A 16,926-nucleotide genomic window follows, 5' to 3' on the forward strand; every position below is an offset into this window, starting at 1 on the left:
CTTTTGAATAGTTTTATTATTTTCAAGAGCTCTGATAAAGACGCCTTCAAGCAAAAACTTTCTGAAAAAAGTTATCGTATATTATAGGAACACCAAATAACCCAAGAAAAATACGAAAAGTTACAAAGTCCCTATTATTACCACCAAGATCTTCTTGACAACATTTTCCAATGGTCAGACCGTTAACCTCATCTAGACAAGCTCAGCGTTGCGTTGTTTATTGAAAAGAAAAGAAACGGAGGGAAACTATTTACCAGTGTAAAATTGTGAAGTAGCTATATACAATTCAAATATTACCATACTACACAAAATTACTAATAAATAATGGTGAAATATGACTTTTTTTTACTTTTAAACTATTTTACACAGTAGCCATAGCTATAAGTTTATTCTGTTTTGTAGTTAACTGTAAATACAATTGTCAATAAAAAAAAAAAAACAATATATATATATATATATATATATATATATTATGTGTGGGCTGTTTTTAACTAATATATTGATTTTATTCGTAGCTGAAAGCTCACATCCGACAATGCTAATTATTTTGATCTGCATATTTTTGGTGATACTATTGTGCGGTGTATTCATTATTCGTTTGAAAAATAACAACCTGCCTGAATCTTGCTCGAAGGTAAATTCTGTTCGTTATTGTTAAACAAACCTTCATACTAATAAATTTCATTTCTTAAGGTTGCCGATGAAGGTTTGGTTTGGGATGATTCGGCGTTGACGATCACAATAAACCCCATGCAAACCGACGTTGTTTCGGAGGATAGTTCTGACTCTGAAATATCCGAGTCTGAGGAAGAAGAAGGTTAATACATTTATATTCATAAAATGTTAAACTTTATATTGTTAATAATAGGTGGCGTATTCATAGCGATTTTTTTTAACTTGGAAAACAAAAAGAATGTATTATATATATTAAATCTTTATACGCCTATTGGCAACCTTACTCTGGGAGCTAGGTTGGCTCAGGAATCGATGCCTGCTGTAACACAACTGATATAAAAAGCTTTCTCTGCAAGTTGTTGCAAGTGAAGTTTTTTTTCTTCGGTATAAAGCTATAGGACTCAGCACATTGGGCAAAATGGATGTGCACACCACATGTCGGAGGAAATGATCGCCTTCAACACTAGTGTACTCCAACAAGTATGGAATCGGTCAGCAAGACCGAATATGACTAGACACTCTACAACAATTCCCGCGATTCGTTGTGATACCAATGTTTATATAAAGGGTGGTTAAGTTTCAGGGGCCGGTGTTGATTTTGAATAAAATACATTTTTTTGAGAAATTATTGTCATTTCTCTTTATTATGATAATATTGGTATGGCTCAATTACGTATGGAACAAAATATCGGCCAAATGGCCGCCACGGCCTCGGCGGCACACCTCCATCCCATGGTCCGAGGTTCTATACCGTTAATATGCCAAATTATCTCATCCTTTAGCTCTTGAATTGTTGCTGGCTTATCGACGTACACCTTTTCTTTCAAATAACCCCAAAGAAAGAAGTTCAGCGGTGTCAAATCACATGATCTTCGCGGCCAATTGACATCGCCGTGACGTGAGATTATTCGACCATCAAATTTTTCGCGCAAAAGAGCCATTGTTTCGTTAGCTGTGTGACAAGTGGAACCGTCCTGTTGAAACCACATATCGTCCACATCCATATCTTCTAATTCGGGCCATAAAAAGTTCGTTATCATCTCATAATAGCGAGCACTATTCACAGTAACTGCGTGACCGGCCTCATTTTGGAAAAAATACGGCCGAATGATGCCGCCGGCCCATAAACCGCACCAAACAGTCACTCTTTGTGGGTGCATTGGTTTTTCGGCAATCAGTCTTGGATTATCATTCGCCCAAATGCGGCAATTCTGCTTATTGACGAATCCACTGAGATGAAAATGTGCCTCATCACTGAGGATGATTTTCTTCGTTTAGGTGTGGTTCGCATTCTACATCGGCCCTTGAAATTTATAACAAAATTTTGTTAAAACAGAATACCTTTTATTTAGAAGTAATTGATTTTTGTTTTGTTTTTCAGTGGTAAAAGGTCCATTTGCAAATGTCAGCCAATTGGAGTGGGATAATTCAAACATTTTTACCTCGGTTGTTAACTAAAACCAGCATGAAATATGGTTGGTTCGCATGCATAAAAGTTTAGCCATCTAAAGACCACAAAAAGCCAATAAAATTAAAACCAAATGGCTACTGCACACTTTCGTAGGCTACAAAATACTACAATGATGCTTTAAGAATTAATGGTGACAGCTTGGTTATAAACATTGTATACATACACATTAATGTATAATGCTATTTGATATTAATTTATGATGTAAAAGCTGCACAGTAAATTAAAAAATGAGTCAAATTGCGGATTGTAAAATGTATGCTAATATAAATATAAACACATGTATGTTATGTATGTATTTGTAAGTGTAAAAGAAGCCTACAAAAATCACTAAAGCAACACAAAAATATTTGTTTATGATAATTATGTCATATTTTAATTTTGCTTCAATTAAATGCCTAATAAAGCGTATTAACTTCTAAGATGAACCGTGGTTTCGACAGCTACAGAAGCTTACAGAATAAGTAAATACACATCCCCATATAGAAGCAAAGAAGTAAACATGATAAATTGATGCCGTCATCTTAGGCAACTATTGTATCTCTACTACAAGTAATAATAAGGTAAAGCATTAAGCAAAGAAATATGCCGTTGGCTGTCTCCCATAAAGCATAGGGTAAGTAACACCTTGCCCGTAAGCTTATGATTCCAATTTTGTTTTTTACCAAAAGTCATACATGGCTTCGTTGAGAATTGGGAAAGGATTTTCAAATCACAACGAGCTATGCACCGTAGAGTGGTATAAGCGTTACCAACTGCACAGAATGCCATATAATAAATGTTATCGTAGACCTAGTTATTGTTGAATAGCTTACAGATGTCTGCTTAGAGCGGTTAAATTCTCAATCATTGTCCTTAATCTCATCTAACGGGGGACCCAGATAATGGCTGTTCGGACAGATGGGAACAGCGGAAGGAGCTATTAGATGAGTCGGTTTAAATGGGCAAGTGAAGGTGTAGTTAGCGTCATGCACTTCGAACATATTGCTCGAAGAACATCTTAACTAAACAAAGCACAAAAAAAAAAATTAAGATAAGTGCAAAAATGGACTTCAGCTTTGTGTAAAATACGCATGACGCTATCTATTAACAATACCTCAAAAGAAAGGGTGCATTTACTTACCCTAGTCAATTGAAAATTTTAAGATTGGTATTCTCGAATTTTCGATTTGTTGAGTTATTTCCAGCTAACCAGCGATATGTGGGGTATATTATGTTACTTCTACATAAGTAGTAGTTAAACCTTCCACTAGAGTACTGGTAATCCCAATCAGAAACTGCTTGCGAAGCATGGTCTAATACTCCTTTACGGGGAGCATCTATTCCTCATTATGAATATGGTGTTCAGGCGACATCCGAAGACATCCTATCGCTTTTCCGAGTGCACTGTTTGGCAGGCTTGTAGCTTTGTCTACTGTATCCTATCAGTCTCCAGGGACCAGATGTGCTTTAGGGCCATATTTGTCCTTTCCCCAAATGCTGCGGGCTAGCGACTTGAGGACATTTTTGCGGTTTTTGAATTAAATGGGGAATTGACTTAAATAGGAATTGGTGTGTTGGAAGATATAACATTTACCTTAGAGAACAAGCCATCAGTGTCATTGTTGAAAACCAATAGGGAGCAAGACATCAACTAAATGCGCGACACCAAGTTACTATCCACCGGACGATGCAGTATAAAATGTCGGCTGGAAATGTTCGCTCATCTCTTAATATTCACAACAAATATGTATACGAAATTTTTATTTCTGCTGATTTTTCAAGAAACAAAATTTGTGCTGGAAATAAGAGCAAGTCTGCTGTATGATTAGTTCCCATGTTCTCACGACATGTTATTGAAACAATTTGGATTTACATGCAGCCAAGGACTGTAACTCCAGCAGCATTCAGCAATAGCGACAACAGGTATCAAGGAAAAAAATTTGCCAACAAGGATAGGACTCTAAAGTATTGGCATATGTAAACTAACATTAAAAATAAGTCTTATATATATACAGTGATCACACAATTCGTACACCCCGCGTAGTATGTAAAAAATGTTATCTCTGCGCAAAATATTTGCTGCGACAATATGTTTCTCTTGGGTCACTGTAAAAATTTTACATTCTTAATGAATTGCCGCAAGCAAAACTTCCGTTATTTCAACTCACACTTAAGGGTTCCAAGGAAAGCAGGCAGACGTAGCAAAATGCTGCGAAACCTTTATTCGTTTACTTTCAGATCATAATATTGTTGCTGCTGTAGTAACAGTAAAAATCGTTTGTGTTTTTAATAATATTTCTCAAAACGAAATAAGATTGGTTTTTCTTAGTTTTTATCGCCGACTCAGTTTCAATTGCGCGTAATAACTCGATTGAAAATGGAGAGACCTACAGTTTCAAGCCGACTCCGAATGGCAGATATTTTTCATGAGGAGCTTTTTCATGGCAGAAATACACTCGGATGTTTGCCATTGCCTGTCGAGGGGCGACCGCTATTAAAAAAATGTTTTTCTTAATTTTGGTCTTTCACCGAGATTCGAACTTATGTTTTCTCTGCATTCTAAATGTTAGTCACGCACCAACCCATACGAATATGGCGGCCGTCATTCAGCCCTATCATAGAATCCGTCGTAGACTGTTTTTCGTAGAAACTAAGAAATTGTAATCATACAATTCGAATAGCTCCGAATGCACATTCGAATTTCGTAGAGTAGCATTCACTGAATACACTCGTAACGTCAAATCTTACCGTTTCGTACAATTTTTCTACGACAACGTTAGACTAACGGACAAAAATTAGAAGTAGTAATAAAAAGAAAATTTAAAAGGAGAAAAATAAGAAAGCTGTAAAATGTAAGTCCTATATTAACTAAACTATAAACAAAAAGGAATTTTTTAAGTATATGAACTTTTATTTGATTTTTACAGGTACAAAGTTGTAACAACACGTCAGCAGTATGCCAGTTTGTTGGAGCTAATAAAGGAGAAGCCAGAAATTGCTCAGGGGTTCTCCAAATGCTCGAAGGAAGAGGTAGCCGAGTTTTGGCAAAATGTTGCGAAGCAGCTTAATAGTATAGGCCCACCAACCAAAGATGTATCAAGCTGGAAAAAGGTAATAAAGGGCTGTATATAAGTACATTAACCGTTTGCACAACATATTTTTATTTCAGGTGTGGTTAGATTGGAAGGCTTATATAAAGCGAAAATTGTCCGAAAACAAGAGGGAGCAAACAACTACTGACGGTGGCCGATATAAGCAGCACCACTTTAATGAGATGGAAGAAGAAGTCATCAGACTGACCGCTTTAGAGACCAGCACACACGGTATCCCAGGCACAGTAAGTGTGGGACTACCTGCTACTGTCGAGGCAGAGAATAGTGGACCCTATCCGGACGTATCCATGCTGTCGGATAACTGCAGTCCTTCTTTCACGAGACGTGCACCAACTGTCCAAAAGCGAGTCGGTACAAGTACTGCAGATCTTATAAAAGAGCAGCTAGCGCTTCAAAAGGACTTCCAAGCAAAGAGTCTGCAGCATTTTGAACAGCAAGATATGAAGCTAGACAATCTCGCTTCGACTATGCAGAGAATGTGTTCGGCACTGGAAAAAATGTGCGACCTGAAAGCAGCCGACCTGGAAGAAACGCGTTGGCACCATAGAAACATGGAGTGCTTGAATGCGGCCAAAAATGAAATAAAATAACAAATGTTAGAAGTGGAGAATAAGAGCCTCGAAGCGTTGTCAAAAAAAAAAAATTAATACACATTTTTTATTGAAAACTACACATGTGTACTGTGCCTTACTTGTATGTATATATGTGTATATATCGTATTTACTAGGTATGGCTAGACTGGAAGGCTTATATTAAAAGGAAGCTAGCGGAAAACAAAAAAGAACAGTCATACATATAATACATAATACATATAAGTCTTGCTATTTTTTAATTGAATACTATAGTCGTGTTAATGTTGAAGATATAGATTCCCTTATCCGAATAGCTGCATCAGTATATGTTGAAGGAGAAGGTTCATACGTTTGATTAAAATGGTTTTCTGCAACATTTTCTGAAAAATCATCAACCACGCGATAATGGATACAAATATTGTGCAATGCTGCGGCAACGTTCACTATTTGGCAAACCTTCATGGGTTCATAATAAAGCTCACGAGCACCCAGAAGGCATCTGAATCGGTTCTTAAATACACCTATGGTCCTTTCTATAGTATTTCTGGCTTTTGCATGTATTTTATTGTAGTTTCCTTCGGCGCTTCCTGTTGTAGGTGAACGAAAAGGTGTCATTAACCATGGCTCTAGGGCATATCCAGCGTCTCCTGTGGAATAAATAAAATCATTTTAGCAAAAAATTATTCAAACGGTCTATATGTGTATGCACATACCCAAAAGCCAAGTGTTTCGTTCGCCGTTTAGGTATTTATTTTCAAAAAAATTTCGCGCGCTGCTTACGTTCCAAATATGAGCATCGTGGTTGCTGCCAGGATACTGCGCATTCACGCAGCGAATTCTCATTTTATTATCGCATATCTGCAATAAATAAAAAATTAGAAAGATATTTGAAATATCAGTTTTTTCAAGACTTACAATCATAGCATTGATGCTATAGTACCCCTTACGATTAAAATACAGGAATTTGTCCTTAGCTGGCGCAACAATTTTAATGTGTGTTCCGTCTACACATAAAATCGCCCCAGGAAATCCATATTTTTGATAAAAGTCCATCTTTGATTGTCTTTTTTCTTCGTTGCTTAAATAAAGATTCACCCACTGAGGACATAGGTGACATTGAAGAGTGTGTAACACGTCTTTTAATACGCCACAAAATGTGGATTGAGCCATGGGAATGTCAAAATCCTTTCCCACTCCATGCTGGTACCCACCCTCCGCAAAAAAACGTAATACGGAAGACAAACGCTGGAGCGAAGAGACGGAGCACGACCTCATTGAGCGTGCATTTCCATCTAGGACACTTAAGACGTACAAAAACGCCGCCTTATTCAAGCCGTAATTTTTAGTAAACCTGTTTTATAAAATCAAGTTAACCTATGAAGTTATGAAGTTATTCCTATACTTACATTGTGTCCTCGACATCGAGCGGATCGCTTGCGTTCCTTAATGTTTTTCGTTGAATTTTCATATTCGATCTACTTCTTTCACCTTCCGCCTCCACCAACATTATAGAAAATATTAACGAAGAATCCATAACACTCAAAAGCTTTGTTTTTCCAATATATATTGCAGTCTAATTAAATTTATTTACGCTTGTCTTTATTGAAATTTTAATTTATTGCAAAACATTTGATTTCGAAACGTCAAAATTTAAAATTTGCGTATGGCAACATCTTTTTCGAATTCACATGGGTTGCATGATAAAAAATTGCTCCGATTCGGAGCGGACATTTACATTCGGAGATTTGCTACGATGGATTGTGTGATAGGGCAGATTATAATAACTTAACGGTAAAATATTTGCCGTAGCGGGTTATCCAATTTCTTTAGTAAATTTGACACAATCAGAATACGCATTTGAAAAATAAATTCGTCTATTAATTCGTTAGAAATGTGAAACTTGTACATGCAAAGAACTATGCAAAATGCTTCTGTGAAATATTCTGTGTATCTAGAATAAAATTAGCATACGAATAAATCTATGTACATACATATATGCTGGCAATAGCCGTGTGTTACTCGCATAACCTATACCTGATGAAACGTTCATTTTATACGCAGGATATCATATGCGCATGTAAAACTGTGCATTTACAGCTTCACACAAATCTTAGGCGCAGACTCAATATGCGAATAAAACAAAAACACAGACAAGAATGCGTATGCCTTAGTTGCGAGATTGCTTGCTGTTCTTACTTTAGTTTTTCATAGTGATTTTTTTTGTCTACGTTAGTCTAGTCTGTTATTCTCTTCTTAATTGGCGCTATAACCGCTTACGCGATTTTGGCCGAGTTTAACAAAGCGCGCCAATCGTTTTTTTCTCATGCTAACCGGCGCCAGTTGGACACACCAAGTGAAGCCAAGTCCTTCTCCACCTGATCTTTCCAACGCAGTGGAGGCCGCCCTCTTCCTCTGCTACCACCAGCTGGTACCGCATCGAATACTTTCAAAGCCGGAGCGTTTGTATCCATTCGGACGACATGACCCAGCCAACGTAGCCGCTGGATCTTTATTCGCTGCGCTATGTCTATGTCGTCGTAAAGCTCATACAGCTCATCGTTCCATCGTCTGCGATATTCGCTGTTGCCAACGTGCAAAGGTCCAAAAATCTTACGCAGAATCTTTCTCTCGAACACTCCAAGCGTCGCTTCATCGGATGTTGTCATCGTCCAAGCTTCTGCGCCATACGTTAGGACGGGCATGATGAGAGTCTTGTAGAGTGTTAGTTTTGTTCGTCGAGAGAGGACTTTACTACTCAGTTGCCTACTTAGTCCAAAGTAGCACTTGTTGGCAAGAGAGATTCTACGTTGGATTTCAAGGCTGACATTGTTATCGGTGTTAATGCTGGTTCCTAAATAGGCGAAGTCTTTTACAACCTCGAAATTATAACTGCCAACAGTGAAGTGGGTGCTGATACGCGAGTGCGCCGACTGTTTGTTTGAAGACAGGAGGTACTTCGTTTTGTCCTCGTTCACCACCAGACCCATTCGTTGAATTTTCATATTCGATCTACTTCTTTCACCTTCCGCCTCCACCAACATTATAGAAAATATTAACGAAGAATCCATAACACTCAAAAGCTTTGTTTTTCCAATATATATTGCAGTCTAATTAAATTTATTTACGCTTGTCTTTATTGAAATTTTAATTTATTGCAAAACATTTGATTTCGAAACGTCAAAATTTAAAATTTGCGTATGGCAACATCTTTTTCGAATTCACATGGGTTGCATGATAAAAAATTGCTCCGATTCGGAGCGGACATTTACATTCGGAGATTTGCTACGATGGATTGTGTGATAGGGCAGATTATAATAACTTAACGGTAAAATATTTGCCGTAGCGGGTTATCCAATTTCTTTAGTAAATTTGGCATGTTTGGAGAAGGCAGAACTAACAGCGCGGTTGTTAAGGCCGATGATGTCAATATCATCGGCATACGCCAGCAATTGTACGCTCTTATAAAAAATTGTGCCTGAGCGATTAAGTTCTGCGGCTCGTACGATGCTCTCCAACATCAGGTTAAAGAAGTCACACGACAGCGAGTCACCCTGTCTGAAATCTCGTTTGGTATCAAACGGCTCGGAGAGGTCCTTCCCAATTCTGACGGCGCTGCTGGTGTTGAGCAACGTCATCTTACATAGCCGTATTAGTTTTGCGGGAATACCAAATTCAGACATCGCGGCATACAGGTAACTCCTTTCCGTACTGTCGAATGCAGCTTTGAAGTCGACGAAAAGATGGTGTGTGTCGATTCTCCTTTCAGTGGTCTTTTCCAAGATTTGGCGTATTGAGAATATTTGGTCGATGGTAGACTTTCCAGGTCTGAAGCCACACTGATAAGGTCCAATCAGTTGGTTGACGGTGGGCTTCAGCCTTTCACACAATACGCTCGCTAGAAACTTATAGGCGATATTTAGAAGACTAATCCCGCGATAATTGGAACAAATTGCAGGATCGCCCTTCTTATGGATTGGGCAGAGCACACTTAAATTCCAATCGGCAGGCATGCTTTCATCCGACCATACTTTGCATAGAAGCTGATGCATGCACCTTACCAGCTCCTCGTCGCCATGTTTGAATAGCTCACCCGGTAGTCCGTCGGCGCACGCGGCTGTGTTGTTCTTTAGCCGCATTATCGCTATTTTCACCTCGTCATGATCGGGTAACGGAACGACAATTCCGTCGTCAACGATTGGGATATCGGGATCTTCACTTTCTCGGTGACATGCGCAGCTGTCACTGTTTAATAGGTTCGAGAAGTGTTCCCTCCATAATTTAAGATTGCTCTGTACGTCAGTCACCAGTTCGCCGTCTTTGTTCTTACAGGAAAACGCCCCGGTCTTGAAACCTTCTGTAAGCCGCCGAACTTTCTGGTAGAATCTTCGGGCGTTGTTCCTGTTGGCCAGCATCTCAAGCTCTTCGCACTCACGTATTTCGGCCTCTCGTTTCTTCTTTCGGATAATACGTCTCTCTTCCTTTTTCAGCTCTCTGTAGCGATCCCACATGGCTCGCGTTGCGCCCGATCGCAACCTGGCTCTATAGGCGGCATCCTTTCTTTCTGCGGCAGCATGACATTCCTCGTCGTACCAATTGTTTTTTCGGGCTCGCCGGAATCCGATTTCTTCTTCGGCGGAGGTACGTAGAGAACGAGAGATGTTGCTCCATTGTTCGTGGATGCCGGTTTGTTGGGCAGTACTCTCTGAGAGCAGGAGTGAGAGTCGAGTGGCGAATCTTCTGGCTGTCTGTTGTGATTGCAGCTTTTCGATGTCGAACATTCTTTGCGTAGGTAGATGCACGTTTTTTGCTGCACAGAGGCGTGTGCGCAGTTTGGCTGCAACAAGGTAGTGATCCGAGTCAATGTTGGGTCCTCGGATCGTACGTACATCTAATACACTAGAAACGTGTCTTCCATCTATCACAACATGATCGATCTGGTTTCGTGTTTTTCGATCAGGAGACAGCCAGGTGGCTTGGTGAATCTTCTTATGCTGGAATCTGGTGCTGCAGACTACCATGTTTCGGGCCCCGGCGAAGTCGATCAGCCTCTGTCCGTTACCGGATGTTTCGTTGTGCAGGCTGAATTTTCCGACTGTGGGACCAAAAATTCCCTCCTTGCCCACCCTGGCGTTGAAGTCGCCAAACACGATTTTTATGTCGTGGCGGGGGCAGCGCTCATAGGAACGTTCCAGGCGCTCATAGAAAGAATCTTTGGTCGCATCATCCTTCTCTTCCGTCGGGGCGTGGGCGCAAATTAGCGATATGTTAAAAAAACGGGCTTTGATGCGGATTGTTGCGAGACGCTCGTCCACCGGAGTGAACGACACTATTTGGCGACGAAGTCTCTCTCCCACAACAAATCCGACACCGAATTTGCGCTCCTTTACATGGCAGCTGTAGTAGACGTCGCAAGGTCCTATGGTTTTCTTTCCTTGCCCCGTCCATCGCATCTCTTGGATGGCAGTGATGTCAGCCTTTACTCTGACGAGGACATCAACCAGCCGGGCAGAGGCACCTTCCCCATTAAGGGACCGGACATTCCAGGTGCATGCCCTCAAATCATAGTCCTTAGTTCGTTTGCAGGGGTCGTCATCAGTATAGGGAGGTCTCATCCGAGGCTTTTTTAAAGTTTTCATTGGGGGGGATTTTTAAGTGGCGGGTCCCAAACCCAACGCACAACCAGCTATCCTGGAATGTTTCGCCTTCTCACTTTAGCTCACTCCCGAACGGGTGTTCGGAAGCTACCCAGAGGATACGTGGGCTAATCCCGGCCGTTGTGAGCTGCTTGAACCATATGCAGAAGAATCGTCCTGGCCATTCCCAAGTGAATGGCGATCAGTAACTTTCCCCACTTGCGTGGACCTCTACACATGGAACCATCCTCCTAGTCTGTTATTATGTATTATATTTTATGACACATGTCATGAGAATCCCGTTCGAAAAAGCGTCATATAGCTGATTCCTTCAAAATCGCCGAGAGCGGCTACGATTTGTTCTTGTATGACCAACACAATCTTAGTTTTTGCCGATCTCTGTTGGAAACAAACCACTGTCATCTCACTTTTTATGTTAGTAAACCATGTTATTACTTCGAATTCGCTGAGAGCCGATTAGCGGTGCGATGTTGATACCATCTTGGCATTCTGTACATCGTGAACAAATTACGTATGTATGCTGGTGTTGTTGTTGCTTCGAAAACGAAGTGACTGCATATCTTCGTTTACCCATACCGTGTTTGGATAAGGTCTTCTCCTATGCTTTGAAGGTATTGAAAATAAGTTCCTGGAATGCTTTTTTTTTTTTTTTTTTTTTTTTTTTTTTTTTTTTTTTTTTTTTTTTTTTTTTTTTTTTTTTATACATCTGTCCATTGACATTAAGTACGTTGCTTAACAATTTGGCCAGGATTTACATACATCGCTTAATGACCAGTGCCAAAGCGATAAAAATTAAAATAAACGAATTAATACTATTTACAATTAAATACAATTAAATAATATTCAATACAAGTTTTACTCTACATAATACAAATTTTACAACAATTTAACAGCAATTTAAGCCCTTTGCACATTTATTATTTTCTAGCATTCATTAAGTCGCTTGGTCGAGTTCTCTTTAAGCGTCTTTCAGTGTTTCTTTCCCTTTCAAGAAGTTTGTTGATTTCTGCATTACTGTGTGTGTGTATTTTTTCAAAGTGCCTTGTTGTTATCTTTTTGATTTCTTCGTCTACTCTTGCTATATTAAAAGTCCTGTGGATGTCATCATTTTTCGTGTACCTGTCAGACATGGTCAAAATTCGAAGAATCTTTGATTGCTGTCGTTGGATTTTTTCTATATGAGTTTTTTTAGCCGTTCCCCACACCTGTAGTCCATATAGCCAGATTGGTTTAATCATGGCTTTGTACAATAATAGCTTGTTCTGTATAGTAAGTCTGGATTTTGTGCTGACTAACCAATGAAGTTGTCGAAGCTTTTCTTTTATTTGTTTGACCTTTTGCTTTATGTGGTGATTCCAATTTAGTTTCGAGTCCAAATGTATTCCAAGGTATTTCGTAGTTGGTTTAATTGTAATTGCTTTGCCATTTATTTTTATTGGAACTGCAGTAAATTTTGTTTTGGTAGTAAATATAACCTGTACGGTTTTGTCTTCATTTATTTTTAGGCACCAATTATCGAACCATTCTTTAACTGCGTTTGTGTATCGCTGCAGTTTTTCAGTAGCGATAGTTAAGCTTTTATCCGATGCCAGTAGTATTGTATCGTCTGCGAACGTAGCAATTGATGAATTAGTTTCGTCAGGAGGTGGTATGTCTGCGGTGAATAAAACATATAGTAGAGGTCCAAGAACGCTTCCTTGCGGAACTCCAGCAGTTATTTGATGAATATCTGAACATTGATTGTCATATTTAATATAGAAACTTCGATTAGTTAGGTAGCTTTTTATGATAAGATAGTAGTCAAAAGGAATCATTATTTTTATTTTGTGGAGTAAGCCTCTGTGCCACACTTTGTCAAACGCTTTAGCTACGTCTAAGAATACTGCCGCACAATAACGATTGTTTTCAAAGTCTGATTGGATTTTATTTGTAATTCTGTGGATCTGTTGGATAGTCGAATGTTTTTTTCTAAATCCAAATTGATGATCCGGTATTATACGTTTTTTCTCCAGAAATTGGGTTAGTCGGTCATGCAGTAATTTTTCAGCAATTTTAGATATTGTCGGTAGTAAGCTTATTGGTCTATAAGATGATACGGTAGTTGGATCTTTACCCGGTTTTGGCAATGCAATAATCTCTGCCACTTTCCAGAGTTTCGGAAAATATTGCAAGCGAAACATGGCATTGAAAACGTTTCGCAAAAATATATATGCTTTGGTTGGTAGCTCCACTAATGCTTTTCCTGTTATCAAGTCATATCCGGGTGCTTTTTTATGTTTTAGTCCTTTTTTGATGCAAGCTATTATTTCGTGTGTATTCGTCCTTTTTATTTTTGTAAAGTCATAATGGTAGTTGTTTTGGTTGTCAATTTTCTTTTCTTCGTCATTTGATAGAACCTCTTCAAAGTATTTTGCTAAAGTTTTCGCTTTTTCCTCTTTTGTAACAGCCCATGAATTGTCATCTTTCTTTAGTGGTGGTTGATGTTTTATTTGTGTTTTTAATGTTTTGGTACATTTCCAAAGAGAGTAGTTTGTATCTTTGTTGGGATTCAGGTTCTTCAAATAGTTTTCGATTTCTTTGTTATTTCTTTTGTTTAAAGTATCCTTAAGAATTTTTGTGGCTAAGTTTAGTTTTCTCTTGTCGTCAGGTGATCTGGTTTTTTGCCATCTTTTTCTTAACTTTCGTTTTTCAATAATTTGCTTCTTCATAGAAATGTCAGTTGCTGCTGAATTTGTTCTATTAGCTTGCTTTGGTGCCGATCTGATCCCTGCTTCTAGTACTACGTCATTGAAATGGATAATGGCACGTTCAATGTCAAGTTGCGTTTTTAATATCACATTTGGTATAAGTTGATCTTCAATATGGTGGCGGAATTTTTCCCAGTTGGTTCTGTCATTAAATACGCGAAAAGATGTATCTATAGATTTTATATAACTTACATATTCAAGTAATATCGGCGAGTGGTCAGAAGAAAGTTCATAGCACGACTGGATTGTCAATTGGTTATGGCTTATGTTTTTGGTTATGCAGAAATCGATCAAGTCTCCGGTTCTTATAAATCTGCAATTGTTTTTGTTAATTGCGTTAATTAGAATACGGCCCTTTTTGTTGGTGAGTCTTGAGCCCCAGTCGATGTGTTTTGCATTGAGATCTCCAGCTGCAATAAATCTATTGTTAAGCGTTCTTATGTATTTGTCATATTCATCCGAGTTTATTATATGTCTAGGTGGACAGTAAATGGAGGAAATAGATACTGGTCCATTTTTGTCATATATTTGCAATGTCGTGGATTGAAGATGAGGCGTCGAATATTGGAGTTGTTCTATGTGAGTTATGCTTGATTTAATAATTATAGCTGTCCCTCCATGGGCTCTTCCATCAGGATGGTTTGTCACATACATTTTATAATTAGGAAATTTCAGAAAACTTTTGTCAGTAAAATGTGTTTCTGCAATCAATGCTATGTCAATTTCTTTGTCAGCTAAGAATTGTTTTAGTTCTAAATAGTGCTGTATTAGTCCATTTGCATTCCAAATTAGAATTTTAATTTTTTCACTTTTGTCCATTCATATTCTTTAAAAGCATTGTAATTATATTCATCATATTTGTCATCTGGTTGACTAGGGATTTTACCATGTCTTTAAGCTCTTCGATATCATTGTTTTTATGTTATGTTTTATGTTGTTATGCTTCATGCTAATGAAGATCGACAGTAATATTGAAAATCTGAAAAACTCAATTTAAACTAGGAGTGACCGAATGTTTATATCAAAAATTATTTTCTTGATTGGTGCGATAATCACTTATGCGATTTTGGCAGCGTTTAACAAAGCACGACAGTAATTTCTTTCTCGTGCGAACCGGCGACAGTTTGAATGGAGCCGGAGCGTTGGTATTAATTCGGAAAACTGGGTCATAGTCAACGAAGCCGCGTGATCTTTATTCCCTGCGCTATGTCTTTGTCGTTGTAAAGCTCATACAGCTCAAGGTTCTATCGCCTGCGATATTCGCCGTCGCCAACGTGCAAAGGTTAGGTTAGGTTAGCCTGGTTGGCAACAAACCACGCATAGACCTTTTGGTCCCTAGCGATACCAGATGGAGACCGACCTCTATGAATACCTAAATTAGACATCATGTAGGATGTCAGCGCTTTTGGCGAATCTAAGCAGCACTGGGAGACGTTCTCCAGGCCCTCAAACAATGGGGTCGGACAAACGCACAGAAGGTGTTCTAAAGTTTCCTCAACATCCTCTCTGCATTTCCTGCATTTGTCCGTGTTAGCAATGCCTATCTTGTACGCATGTGCAGTCAATAGATTATGACCTGTTAGCATACCTATGATAGTTCTCAAGTCCTTTCGCGAGAGCGTAAGTACGAATTGAGTCAGTTTTTTGTCTTTAGTTCTACACATGACTTTTGCTGTTTTGCATGTGGTTAGATTAGTCCACCTAGCTTCCACTCGCCTTTTCATGAAGTCGTCCATTTCATTGTATATAGTATTTAGCGGTTTTGGTATGTTTTGTGAGCAGGCACCCAATAGATATACAGCCTACTGTTTGCGGCTAGCCTTTGTATGGCCTCCCTGCTCCGTCGAACATTAATGGATTTAATACAATATGAGCTTATAGCCTTTATTGCTGCTTGACGGTCCACGTATATATTAATTGTTGAGTTCTTTCTTGTTCTAGTGTAGGCTAGCTCCGCGGCGTTCCCCACAGCAAAAACTTCCGCTTGGAAAATACTGCTGTGGTCTGGCAGCTTGATAGGCTGGCTTATCCCTAGTTTTGAGCAGTAAATACCCGCTCCCTCTCCATCTGAAGTTTTAGACCCGTCTGTATAGATGTGAAAAGTTCTATGGGCAGGCTTCAAGCCTTTGTGCCATCCCTCCTCTTCAATTGTAGTGCGAAACCTTCTCTCTCAACTAAAGTACGGAGTCATGTAGTCTGTGCAACCTGAGCTCCACTTTCCTATTGAGCTGTGACCGAAGGTTCTGTAGGTGAATACTCCAGCAGCCACCAACCTCCTCGTGGATTTCGTTGCCAGGTTTTCCGCCATAAGATCAACAGCTGGCACGCTGAGTATCATATCCAGCGCCGCCATTGGAGTGGTTTTCATCGCTCCTGTTATGCACAAAGCAGCGAGTCGTTGAATCCTTTCCATTGGCATTAAGTATGTCAGTTTTCTTGTCGAAGCCCACCATACTAAGGCCCCATACAGCAATATCGGTCTAACTACCGCCGTGTAGCACCAATGCATCAGTAACGCCCAGTATTCTTTTACATGCGTACAACGCATTACTGGCCTTTTTCACCCTTTCCTCAACATTATGCTTCCACAGCAATTTACTATCTAGTATTACTCCGAAGTACCTTGCATGATCTTTGGGAAGTAGTTCGTTGTTGCCTAGCTTCGGGACGTTCCACGTCGGGACCTTGTACTTCCTGGTAAAAAGTACCATGTCC

General features: G+C 39.3%; 1 protein-coding gene and 1 pseudogene across 1 annotated transcript in view; both read left to right on the forward strand.

Moving 5' to 3' along the window:
• LOC129249852 (calsyntenin-1) overlaps nucleotides 1-2,565 on the forward strand; it is an 81,288-nt gene extending 78,723 nt beyond the window's left edge. The window contains exons 9-11 of the mRNA XM_054889522.1: nucleotides 516-634; nucleotides 694-817; nucleotides 2,057-2,565. Of these exons, the coding sequence (XP_054745497.1) occupies nucleotides 516-634; nucleotides 694-817; nucleotides 2,057-2,133 (320 nt within the window). The 3' untranslated portion in view covers nucleotides 2,134-2,565. The remainder of the gene's footprint in view (nucleotides 1-515; nucleotides 635-693; nucleotides 818-2,056) is intronic.
• A 1-nt stretch (nucleotide 2,566) lies between these two features.
• Nucleotides 2,567-5,885, forward strand: LOC129250785 (uncharacterized; annotated as a pseudogene).
• Nucleotides 5,886-16,926: the final 11,041 nt, after the last annotated feature.

The sequence above is a fragment of the Anastrepha obliqua genome, chromosome 6 (genome assembly GCF_027943255.1).
Source record: "Anastrepha obliqua isolate idAnaObli1 chromosome 6, idAnaObli1_1.0, whole genome shotgun sequence".
Lineage (NCBI taxonomy): Eukaryota > Metazoa > Arthropoda > Insecta > Diptera > Tephritidae > Anastrepha > Anastrepha obliqua.